At 40.7% G+C, this 13509-nt stretch overlaps 1 protein-coding gene across 4 annotated transcripts in view; it reads left to right on the top strand.

Moving 5' to 3' along the window:
• tardbpa (TAR DNA binding protein a) overlaps positions 1-13409 on the top strand; it is a 31802-nt gene extending 18393 nt beyond the window's left edge. For 2 of the 4 annotated variants that reach the window (XR_013889676.1, XR_013889675.1), the window contains one exon: positions 13179-13291. Coding sequence is in view for 2 of the 4 variants with exons in the window: in XM_080215294.1 (XP_080071420.1) it covers positions 13179-13261 (83 nt within the window). In the remaining 2 variants the exon portion in view is untranslated. Of the gene's footprint in view, positions 1-13178 lie in introns of all 4 variants that reach the window. The other 2 variants (XM_080215294.1, XM_080215296.1) reach the window with 2 other exon arrangements.
• Positions 13410-13509: the final 100 nt, after the last annotated feature.

Below are 13509 nucleotides of genomic sequence, written 5' to 3'. Positions count from 1 at the left end.
TCTCCATGACCATGTAAGGTGAAAAACTGATTTCATGTCTTCAGCCGGAAGTAAAGAATAGCTAAGAAATAGGAATCAGGTGGGTAAATGCAAAGCAGCAGATATGTTAGGAGTACAAATGCGCAAGACATAAAGTTGGTAAGATGCATGCAAAAGTCATTGAATGAGAGAATGATATAGTTGCAGTAGCAGGCCTGACTCGTGAGGATTGAGAATTTGTCTTCAGGATATTCTAGAATAAAAGCTAGAGAAAGATAATGTAGTTAGGGGACAAATGGCAGTGGTGGGAATTTAGAAACAATTGAGCTATTGTTTGAATGTACACAGTTGGATAGCAACAGTGATACAAATGCTGGAGGAGAAAAGTAGAGCAAGATGCAAGATTTAGTGGTAATATGTGATTATAGTTATCCTAATACAGATATTCAATGAAATGGTGCCAGTTCTAGCTATAGGCAGCACATGCTTCAAAGAACAAAGAAAATTGCTGCACAGGAGCAGGACCTTCGGCCCTCCAAGCCTGCACCGACTATGCTGCCCAACTTAACTAAAACCCCCTACCCTTCAGGGGACCGTATCCCTCTATTCCCATTCTATTCATGTACTTGTCAAGACACCCCTTAAAAGTTACTACCGTATCCTCTTGCACTACCTCCCTCAGCAACAAGTTCTAGGCACCCACTACTGTGTTTTTTAAAAAAAAACACTGCCTTGTACTTTGCCCCTCATACTTCAAACTTACGCCCTCTAGTAATTGACTCTTCCACCCCGGGGAAAAAGCTTCTGACTATCCACTCTGTCCATGCCTATCATAATCTTGTAGACTTCTGTCAAATCTCCTGTCAAGTTCTGTCACTTCATTGAGTAAGCATTTGGGAAACTTATCAGGTTTAGAAAAGATCTAGAAAGACAGAATCAAGCCTGAAAATAGTCCTAAATATGCTTTCTAAATAGTCCTTTACTAAATATACTGAGTTGAAATGGGATCTTGCCAAGGTGAGTTGGATTCAAAATTGATGATCACACCCATAATAGAACACAGGCCTTCAAGAAACATGATTTGGTTACAGAGTAGACACACTATCATTAGAGCAAAATAAGAAAGACACCCAAACTGGATCTTCAAATAACTAGAGATGTAAATGAGGCAAAATATGTTACTTGAGAATTAAGAGCAGTGTAGTAGAGAAGCAAATTGATATACAAAGAAAGTATGAAGATAGAATTATAGCCAACACACAACAGGGTACCAAAAAGATTGAGTGAAGGGCGTGGCTGAGGTATTTGATTGTATTGTACATTAGAGAAAAGGCTGCTGTCAATGGAGCAGTGATGATGGGATGAAGATATTTGAGTATCCTAGTAAAGACAATCCAAACAGATGCAGGTTAAGGAAGGCAGGGCAGAAAGTGAATAGGTTCTGGTCATGACCTTCTAACTCCACTTGGATATTGGGAGTGATTCTGCAGGATATGGTTATACCTTAAATAGGGTGAGGGGTAAAGCTGGCAACTTTTGGATCAAGTCATCTTGATGTCGGTGATTTATGGGGCAATAATCCAGGACATTTGGAAGAAGATGGACTAATATATGAAAATCATAAAAGCAAATTGTATTTGAGCTCAAATTCTTTGAAGCAACAGTTGAGGTCGTGAAACAGGACAATGGGATAAGATTAGATAGTGAAATTAATTGGTAGTTCTAGTTGACTGAGTTGTGGTCTAACACTCTATTGGACAATTGTGATTTTATAAATTACGGCTTTGTTCTAGAAAAATCAGATTCCTGAAGTGATGTATATGGTTCTGTTTACGGTTTATATTTTTTCCTCAGAACTCCTTGGTTATAAATTTCTGAAAGCTAGTCAACTTTTTGTACTACTATTAAATGGTGGCAATAGGCTTTTTAGTTGCTTGGTCCTGGACTTTGGAGCAGGAATCGGCCATTTGGTGCTTCAAGCCTGTCCTGCCATTCCATTAAGATCAAGGCTGACCTGGTTATATATCTCATACCCACTTTGGAGTCAGTTCACAATTGTAACACCCAAATTAGACTGTCATTAATGTTCTTGCTGAAAAGGGTCCTTCTTTACAACCGGCTCTTTCAGATTAGTGGTGCCTTTCTAATGGAACATCATGATGTTACGCTTAAGTTCAGAATGCCTTGGCTGATGGAAGATGTACAAAATTTAAAGGGGAAAGAATTTTTTATATATGTATCTTCTCATTGCATTTCTCAAACCTTCCCCTTTGCTGACTAGGAGCAGACTAAAGAAATGTGCTATGATCAGTAGCAAAGAGGGGCCTCAGAACTTTAAAAGTTGACACTCATTATGACCCTTCCACAATTTCTTATATGCCATACTTGAGGTTGGGGATTTGCTGCTTGAAGTACAGCCATTATGATCACAGCCCCAAATGCACTCTTGCTTGACTACCAGTTTTCAAATCATTTTTGTGTAACATAGAAATGATTTATCCGTGATAGTTGTACGAAATGGTAATCTATGGAAGGGGAACTTAATAGATCAGTAGCGATATGATTCACAAATCACTTTTTTTCAAGCTGCTAGTGAGCAGCATATGGGCATTAACCTTTCAGTCAAATTTTAAAATAAAGTTTCTACCCATTTAGCACCTTTTGCTTTCAGTGTCAAGTCATACACTTTGCAGTGGATATTTCTGCATCTCAACAGAATGAGAAGCAGGTATCTTGCGACTTGAACTAAGTTATTTCTGACTAATGCAAGCAGATGAAGGAAAATGAGTGGATACGTTTTTTCCAGACTCTGCATGTGCACATCTTGAATTAAATGAGCAATAATGATTGTGCTGAAGGTTGAAAATAGAACAATTTGCTACATGACTTGCTGATTTGTTTTGAAACTTTGAACCAGAGACCAGCAAACCCCCTATCCTTGACCTCTAACTGGAGTGGTTGACAGTAAAATGAGTGGATAGAGAATTGAATTTGGGCTGATCAGGAAAGATAGAAATCCTACAGTACAGAGAGAAGCCATTCAGCCAATTGAGTCTGCACTGACCACAATCCCACCCAGGCCCTACTCCCGTATCCCTACATATTTACCCTCTAATCCTCATCTCAGGATACTAAGGGCAATTTTGGCATGGCCAATCAACCTAACGTGCACACCTTTAGACTGGGAGAAAATCCACACAGACATGAGGAGAATGTGCAAACTCCACACAGACAGTGACCCTAGCCAGGAATCAAACCCTGGTCCCTGGAGCTGTGAAGCAGCAGTGCTAACCCACTGTGTGCCCTTGCTGATTCTTTTGAAACATTGAACCAGAGAGCAGCAAACCCCCTAGGTTTAACCTTGACCTCTAACTGGAGTGGTGATTGAAAGATGCTGACTCCTGAGTACTATCCAGTCGTAGTTGACCTTTGAACATCTGATGCAGCTGTGTTTAGACTTGCCATTTTAGGGGAAAGAATGTGAAAAATGAGTCAGCAGTACTTTGCAGATGAGAGCAAGAACTTCTTCCCTGTTGCTGTCTGACTTTTTAATGGATCTTACCTTGCATTAATCGATCTTTATCTACACCCTAGCTATGACTGTAACACATTCTGCATTCTCTCGTTTCCTTCTCTATGAATGGTGTGCTTTGTTTAGTGTGCAAGAAACAATACTTTTCACTGCTAAGATGTGATTCAAGGCAAGGTGATGATTTTAAGATGGGCCACAAGGAATATAAATATGCTGATGCAGTACCTACATACTGTTGTACATTTGAAAAAAATGGAGTTTTACTTGCATGTAACCATTCTGGATAGAGTATTTTCCTTTACAAGCAATTGTTAGTATGTATTCAGTATAGAGTGGTTCAATTTCTAACAACACATTGAAGGAAGTTTGGTATTTTAATGAGGTCAGAAAGGATACTATTCTATATTAACTGATTTGTGACCATCACTAGACAACTAGGCATTTATTGACGAGTTTGAAAGAAACTACATACGGCTTCACAGGAAGTCCTAGCAAAATTGAAGTCAGTGGGAATGCTCAAAACTGGTTTGTCATACCCAATGCAGGATGATATTGCATGCCAACAACTCAGTTTGAGGACATCACCGCAGCAATTCCTCTGGATAGCTTGCTAGACCCACCATATTCTGCTGTTTCATCAATTACCTTTCCTCCATCAAAAGTCTTCCTACACAAGCGATGTGATCAGGTGCTCTCCACTTGCCTCAGATGAGTATGGTCCTAACAACAAAAAGCTCATCCACCAGGATAGAGCATTTGATTGTGAACTCATCCACCACCTTAAACATTCACTCCATCACTGACGTTAGTGACTAATGTCTACATATACTCTGCATTGCATGAACCCACCATCTTCAGCAAGATCTTTGAAACTTAAAGTCTCTGCCACTAGGTGAACAAGACCAGCAGAGGCAGGGGACCACCTGAAAGATCTCCTCCAAGCCACATTGTCCTGACTTGGATCTATATGCTTGTTATTGGATCAAAATCCTGGAACTCCCAACTGCATTGTGGATGTATGTGCACCAGATCGACTGCTAAGGTTCACTAAGCTGGCTCACCACCACCTCAAAGGCAACATGGGATTGGCAATGAGTACTGGCCTTACCAGATATGCCTCACATCTCAAACTTAGAAAATGTATTTGTTTCAAGGCAGGCACTTGGTCCTAATGGGCAACAATTGCTCTTTTGGTATCTTCTGCAAGTACTGACTTCATGTAGCAAATCCAATTTGAGTACATATTTAAACATGCAGAAATTGCTTACAATAATTGGACAGTATTCTTGAATGCACTCCTGTGCCTTGGATGCTGAGGCCAATTGTATTTGCTGTCACTGACTGACATCTCTGGATTTCTTCCCACTCCATGGTTCTGAACTTCATTGTTCTTTCCTCCTACCTCAATTCTGCAATGGAACACAACCTCTTCCCAAGATGCCGGTACAGAATTTTCATGGTGGGTGCATCATTAAAGCCTGTTCCTATCCCACAGAACTTATTTCTCAATTCCTTTTTTCTTGTTGCATCAAACCTGCATTAGCAACTCATCCAAAACCTTTTTAACCACTCCCCCTATTCCTTTTCACCATAGACACCAAATCCTTCTGCACCTCTATTCTCCAGGCCCTTTGTCTAGAAGCGCACCAGAACCCCACCTTGCTGAAATTGTTTTGACATTTCCTTTGACTCACTCATTTTCTCCAGAGAAATGGGAATTAGCTGTACCTGACTTCGTGTGGAATGTGTGGCAGATTTATTCAGTCCCCATCTTCACATTTATTCTTCCTGTGGTACAGTGATAGCTGTATTGATGCCATTCCCCGATGTAACTGCTTCAGGTTAACATAAGATAGAAAATGCAATCAATATTGCTTCCAATTTCCACCTCTCCACTGTCTTCATGGTACATCACTAACTTGTTCCTTGCATGACTTTTCCATTTCTGTGGATAGGTGATCCAAATGTCTGCTGTTAAATCCAACTACCTCCACGGCTACTTCAATCACATTTCATACTTTGTTTCCTGATTGTTCCAATGTTTCCCTGTCTCCATTGCATCTGGTCTGACCACGTTTCCTTCAGTATGTCTTCCTTTTTCCTCAACCTACAATTCCCTTCACAGTGGTTGACAGGCACCTCAGCCTGGTCCTAGTTCCTGTCATCCTGCCATCTCCTAGAAGCATGAGGGTAGAGTTTACCCAATCTATACCATCCATTCCACCAACCTCCACATTTGCTACCAAACATACCTTGCCCTTTCAGGTTTTCAAAGGAACCACCTCAATGAAACCCAACACTGTTCCTTTTCTTCCAGTAACTTCATATGCAAGTAGTTGTATGTTACATAGAACACCACAACACAAACAGGCCCTTTGGCCCACAAGTTGCGCCAATCGCATCCGTACCTACCAAGCCATAGAACTATCTGTAACTCCCAATCCCATATACTCTTCCAGAAGTCTTTTAAAAGACCCCAGTGAGTTCGCCTCTATCACTGCCAACGGCAGCCGATTCCACTCACTCGCCACCCTCTGAGTGAAAAATTTACCCCTAACGTCTCCTCTGTACTTGCTTCCCAGCACCTTAAACCGGTGTCCTTTTGTTACAGTTGTAGTACCCACCTTTTCAACACCATTCCCACTGTCCTGGGAGAAATGTCAATTCTTCCAACTTAGTATACTGTGTTTGTTACTCATTGTGCAGTAGTCTCCTCTGCATTGGAAAGTTTGGATACTTTTGCTGAATGCCTCCATTTAATCCGCATGCATGACTGAGCTCCATGCAGCTCCCACTCTTATTTATCTTCATTCTCCTACATCACTCCATTGAGAATGAATGCAGGTTTGAAGAACAGATCCTCTTTTAGGTAGGCATTTCACCACCACTTTGCTTTGGTATTAAGTTCAAAACATAATTATTTCCAGTTTTTCAGATAATACTGACCAGTGATAGATTTGCTGGCACCATTTAGATCCCTCCAGACCCATAATTTATTAACATTCCATTATCACCCATTTGGTCTTGTCCCATTTCACTAGTTAATCACTTCCATCTATCCATGCTGTCAAAGACCTAACATTATGTCCTTGCTCTCTAGCCTCCCCCTGCCTCCCACTTTTTTCTCTTAGCTCTGCACTTGATTAGTAAAATTGTTAACTTCTCCAGTTGTGATGAAACACCAACAATCTGAAATGCTAACTTTCTCTCTCCACAGATCTGCCTGACTTGCTGAATATTTCTCGCTTCTGTTTTTAATTTTTAGTATCAGCAGAACTTTTGCAGATTTGTAATTGATCTACTTCTGTTCCAGCTGGGATCAGCTAATTCAGGACAGACTGTGATTTTAAGCTGGAATTGTCCTGGACTGTTACCTTCCGATGGGCAGTGCCAATGAAGGCATTAAAGAATCCTAGAATTTGAAGCTTAATTTTTGTCCTTTAAAAATAGCATAGTTTGCAGACGTATTACAAATCTGGTGGCTTGTTGGCATAGTGGTTAGTAGTGCTGTATCACAGCGCCAGGGACTCGGGCTCAATGCCTGCCTCGGGTTACTGTGGAGTTTGCACGTTCTCCCCATGTCTGTGTGGGTTTCCTCTGGGTGCTCAGGTTTCCTCCCACAGTCCAAAAATGTGCAGGTTAGGTTGATTTGCCATGCTAAATTGTCCCTTAGTGTCATTGTCAGGGGGATTAGCAGGGTAAACACATGAGGTTATGGGGATAGGGCCTGGGTGGGATTGTTGTTGTTGGTGCAGGCTCAGTGGGCCAAATGGCTTCCTTCTGAATGGTAAGAATTATATGACTCTACAATTCAAAATGTTTGCAGTTATTTGCCTTGAAGTATATTGAACGTTGTGCTATTTGAAAAGTTAACAGCTTGGATTTTGCATTACGACTAACACAGGCTAACAACATAGTTAGACATACATGTAAACTATAATAACGGAGAAGTTATTATGCATTAAGCTGGGCAATGAGTTAGAATCTGCATATAAGCAGTAGAATGCAAAAATTAAGTTGTCTGAATTGGTGGTCAAAACCAAGTTGTAATACATCACCAAGAAACCTTGGCATTGAAATACACAAGAGCATGAAGTTGCAGTACTTAGAGACTAGGTATACACTAAATAAGTTGGAGCTTTCCGTTCAAGTGTACGTGAATTATTTTTACATTGTAATGGGGTTAATTAGTGTCAAACAATCTTTCTGCTGCTGAAAACCTTTTACAAATGCAGTCTCATTTGTACCAGTTCATTTATTCTTGGAAATCTTTTATTTATTTTTCTTTAAGCTCTCCCAGTGCTGGCTTTTCTTTCTTTGTATATTGTTTTACATTGAATCACTTCTGGGTTTAGATTTATCCTAGTTGTGGATAGTGGTAATTCTTCAGTTTGTTTAAAGAACCACACTAATACTTTTTTGTACAGATAACCTGGAGGGCAATGCTTCCTGAACTTTTTCCCAATATGACCTCTTTTTAATGCCTCAGACTTGGTGACACTTCAGAGGTCCAAAGGTTGATTGTGGGGGGAGGGGGGAAGAAATGCACTAAAATAAAAAAGCAGGATTGTGACCTTCTCTAATAATTACAGTGCTAACTTTGAAGTTCAAAGTTATTTTGTGAAAATGTTATTTCACTGGGCCTTGAGATGCATAGCATATTTGCGATATAGTTTTTAAATCTGGGTGATGGTACACATCAAGATTTGATGCAGATCTAAAAGCTGAAACAAAATTTGGGCATGTTCAAGGTACATGCTAATGCTGCCAATGCAAAACCTGTATATCCCTCCCAGTAAGCTACAAGCCATTTTTTTAAAAAAATCTGTAATGTATAGGCACAAAGGTTGCATGTGCAAAGCTTGTTTACTTCCAGCAAACAGCTGGGGGGAAAACAATGGATCTGTGTATCATGAGACCTCAGGCAATCTTAAGACTTTCCTGACAGTCTCTGCCTCATAGCTGTCATTACAGCCTTGCAACTCAGCCCAAGATGTTTGTGGCTGGGGAGCTAATCAAATGGGTTCTATTTTCCTGGACTGTGTCAAACTTGAGTGTTGATAGAGTAACACTCCAGTCCAGGCAAGCGGAATGTATTTCATTGTGTTCCCAATTTGTAAATGGTGGCCAGGGTTTTGGCTGTCAGCTGAGTTACTTGCCACAGGATTCCTAGCCTCTGGCCTGCTCTTCAGCAACAATATTTATATGGCTGGCCCAGTTAGTTTATGGTCAAAGGTAACCCCAAGGGTGTTGGTAGGGTATTCAGTGATGTATTGTCATTGAATGTCAAGGATCAACAGTTGGATTCTGTCTTGTTGGAGTTGGTCTTTGTGTGGTATGAAATTTACTCATCCAAGCTTTGACATTGTCCATGATGTCTACATTTGGACAGTGAGGTGTTGCAGATGTCCAGTCATCAGTGAACATCCCCATTTCTGGTCTAATGGAAGGAAAGAAGCTGAAGATGGTTGAGCTGAGGATAGTACCCTGAGAAACTTCTGTGATGTCCTGAAACTGAGCCATTGACCGACAGCCACCTTTTTATGCTTGATATGACTTCACCCAGTGGAGTGATTCTCTTCCCCCCCCCCCCCCCCCCCCCCCTGCATGCAGGCACACACACAAATTCTCATTAACTCTAGTTTTATTAGGGCTTCTTAATACTATACTCAATCAAATGCTGTCTTGATGTCAAAGACATTGACATCTGGTGCTAGCGTAGTGATTTTTCTCACTAAAATAGTGATCCAGTGCAATGATCTGGATCCTACCATGGCAGATGGCGAAATTTGAACTCAGTAAAATTCTGGAATTGATTACCAAGAAGCCATTATTGTAAAAAAAAATCCATCTGCTAATGCCCTTTAAGGAAGGATATCTGCTGTTCTGACATGGTCTGGCCTACATCTGACTCCAAATCCACAAAAATGTGGTTGACCATTAAAATGGCTTAGCAAACTAGAAAATTGGATAAGGAATGAAATTAGATAGGCCACTTGGCACTGACCTTCGCACTGAAAATGATAGCGGTAAGCTCAACACTGCAAAGACTTCCTCACCAACATCATTTGGCTCGTGCTAAAATTAGAAAAGCTATCTCAAGATTGAGTCAAGCAATACCAACATATAATGTCCCAGAAACCATCATCCCTAGGTATCCTGTTCCAATAGCAAGACAGGCTCAGCAGAGATGGCAACCAAATAGTTACAGCAGGGAAGAAGTTGCCTGTGAGTCCTCAATCGGAACCCAAGAACTCTCAGGGCACCAGGTCCAACATGGGCAAAGAAATCTGTTCCTGAATCAGTACTCCATGTTGAATATCACTTGGAGAAAGCAATTAGGATGGCATGCATTCCATTTGGAGGACTTACATGTCCATCACCAAGCGTGTTTTGCTATCACCATTACAGTTGAGCTGACTGAGTGCTAAATGATGTAGTTGCTAGATATGGCCTGCAGCAGGGAAAAAATCATACTTTACCTCATCCTCACCAACTTGCCTCCTGCAGATACATCTGTGGATGACAGTGCTGGTTAGAGTGACTGTTGCACAGTTCTTGTGGAGATAAAGTCCCATTTTAGACCAAACAACTTAGGGGCAGAAGCAGGCCATTCAGCGAATCGAGACTACTGTGCCATTAATCGAGATTCATGACTGATTTGATATGATAATCTTCAACTGTACTTCACCAATTTATGTCCATAACTCTTGATACCCTTAATGATTAAAATCCTGTCTACCTTGGACATGAAGATGCTTAACAAGCTAGCCTTTCTCCTCTGCAGTGAGGAATTTCACAGATTCATTAATTTGAGGGTAGAAAGTAAGTGGGTAATGCCAGTGGTCCTAGACTCTCATACAAGAGGAAACAACCTGTCAGCGTCTACCCTGATAAGGTCCATGAGAATCCTACATGAGAAAAAACAAGTTTCATCTGTCAAAATTATATCTTTGAACAGCCTTCCACCCCCTCTCTGTGCCACAACTACCTGAAAACAGCATTTGATCAGAAAAGAAATTCTTACTTTGTCATGTGTTTTACAGCAAAATACGACCAGGAGTATTCTCAAGAAGATTCACAATGTCCGTAACTGCTCAGTTGGTCGGTCTAGTTCAGAACCGAACCATATTCACTGGAAAGTCATGGATTCAGACTGGTCTATATTGAGTTGGTGGTTTGTGTTAGGAGGCAATTTTGTAATTGATCCTCAACTAGGCTGAGAAGGAGGTGGAATTTGGCCCACTTCCAATCACTGCTAAGTTAGTGTTTGTGGCTATTAATAAGGTTATGATCTACACCATTTTGAGGGCTTTCCAAGAATTACAGGTTTACAGATAAATAATGATCAATTTATTGGAGGGTTAATGGTGCTTATTTAACTGCAAGTCAAGATATAGGCTTTAAGTAGAATAGAGAAGTAAAATATCAGGAATTGGGAGATTAAAAAATCAGGGTGGGGGGGGGAAGTTGGTGGAGGAATGGTTTGCATGAAGCTTACACAAAACTTTGGAGTAGTTTAAGGACATGGAGCATCAGGGTGAATTACTACTTCAATAATTCTTTCCGAGGAAAAAGCTGAATCCTTCCTCCATTTTAATTTCCATTATCGCAATTGGAGCATTTGGCGTATGATATATTTTCAGCTGGAGAACTGGCTTGATCTTTCAATACAATGTTGCTATTGTATTGATCAATGGCAATACCTTGACAGGACACTTAATGTCCTGTCCACCATCTACAAAGCACAAGTCAGGAGTGTAATGGAAACGTCTCAACTTATCTGGATGAGTGCAGCTTCAGGACTACAGAAGAAGCTTGACACCATCCAGAGCAAAGCAGCCCAGTTGATTGCTACCCCTTCCACATTCAATTCCTCCACCACCAGTGAAGTGTGGCAACAGTAATAGATCATAGAATAGAAATCCCATAGTACAAAAAGAGGCCATTCAGCCAATCAAGTCTGCACCAATCACAATCCCACCCAGGCCCTACCCTCATATCCCTACATATTTTACCCACTAATCCCTCTAACCTACGTATCTCGGGACACTAAGGGGCAATTTTTAGCTTGGCCAATCAACCTAACCTACACATCTTAGACTGGGTTTCCTCCTGGTGCTCCGGTTTCCTCCCACAGTCCAAAGATGTGTGGGTTAGGTTGATTGGCCATGCTTAAAATTGCTCCTTAGTGTCCTGTAATGAGTAGGTTAGAGGGTAAATGTGTAGGGTTATGGGGGTTAGGGCCTGGGTGGGATTGTGGTCAGTGCAGACTCGATGGGCAGAAGGGCTTGTTTCTGCACTGTAGGGTTCTATGAAATCAGAGCACCCGGAGGAAATCCATGCAGACACGAGGAGAATGTGCAAACTCCACTCAGACAGTGACCCACGTCAGGAATCGGACCCAGGTCACTGGAGCTATGAAGCAGCAGTGCTAACTACTGTGCTACCATGCTGTCCAGTGTGTACCATCTGCAACTAAGCAAGGTTGTTTAGGCAGCCCTTTCCAAACCAATGACTGTTACCATCTAGAAGGGCAAGAGCAGCAGATAGCTGGAGACACCAAGTCATATTTCCTGAATTGAAAATGTATCATCGTTCCTTCACTGGCATTGAATCAAAGTGCTGGAACTCCTTTTAACAGCACTGTGGATGTACCTACACCTCAGGAACTGCAGTGGTACAAAAAGGCAATTCAACACCACCATCATCTCAAGGGCAACTAGGGATGGACAATAAATGCTGGCTTAGAAAATGATGCCTATGTTCCAGAAGAATTTAAAAATTTACTCAAACTAGTACGTGTGCTAACTGAGCCAAACTTTAAAAATACTACACATTTACTCATTGTCCAGCTGAAAAATTATTAACTTGCTGAATGATAGCATATATTTACCATTTGCTTAAAATTTAAGGCAGTAGCATCATTGCATTTAGCTGCATTAAATCTCGATTAGACAAAATCGACAATCTTTGCGTAGAAATTGAGCTTGATGGGATGTTAAAACATAGTGCAAATATCAGTTATTTGTGAAGAAAGTTGTCATTGTAATAACATTTCTCTGTTTAAAATACACTTTCGAGAGTATCAACTAAAAGTAACATGCAAGTTAAAATTGATACCACACAAATTCTGCATAACTTCAAACATCAGTGAATTTTTATCCCGGTAATCGTTAGGATTGTGTTATGAGATGTAAGATTTAAAAATGGTTGGCCTAGGGACCTTGAAATTCTGCAGAGGTGTTCGCAATGAAACAGTCATTATTGACTGAAAATATTGAAAGTATTCACTCATTTAATGGCCCATCTTGTGAGAGGAATTCACACCACATTTTGGTTTTTCTAAATAGTTCATTGTGCAACTCTTGGTAACAAAGTTACTTGATTTTCAGTAGGTAAAACCCAAATATCAGAGGTATCAGATGAAATAAATGTCCAAGTGCTGTTGAGTTTTTTAAAAATCTTGCACGGCACTAATCAAAAATGGGCAGAGTTCTGATGAACAAAACAGATTAACTATTCATTTATCCACATTGCCATTTGCGAGATGTTGTTATAGGAAAATAATCTGCATAACAACAATCACCACTTTTCATTAAATGTGAGAAGATGAGACATGACACTATATAAATGTCAGCTTCTTGTTGTACAATTTATATTTTAGATCTCGCCACAGAATGGGAAGGGAAGATGGCAATGAATTGGTTGCAAGACAAAGACATGTTCAGGATTCAGTCATGCATGTAATGCAACCCTTTTGGTCTTCACGAACCAGCTGGCAGGATGCCTGATCCCTTGACACTACAGAAAAGCAAAACAAGTTCCTTGGATTCCCCCTTGTCGCAACAGGAAACAGATTCATAGGTCCGTTGTTTCATTCGTTCCCTGCAAATCTGTTCATATATTGTTTAGCAGATTGTCTGAAAATTGTAGGGCCAGCAGCCTGCTTCACTCCTTGCAGAACTTGCATGTCTTATCCAAAAATAAAAAAATTC

Source organism: Carcharhinus amblyrhynchos, chromosome 30, assembly GCF_965287045.1.
Source record: "Carcharhinus amblyrhynchos chromosome 30, sCarAmb.v2.hapA, whole genome shotgun sequence".
Classification (NCBI taxonomy): Eukaryota; Metazoa; Chordata; class Chondrichthyes; order Carcharhiniformes; family Carcharhinidae; genus Carcharhinus; species Carcharhinus amblyrhynchos.
The sequence above is the reverse complement of the archived record's forward strand: the minus strand, read 5'-3'. Positions and strand labels throughout refer to the sequence as shown.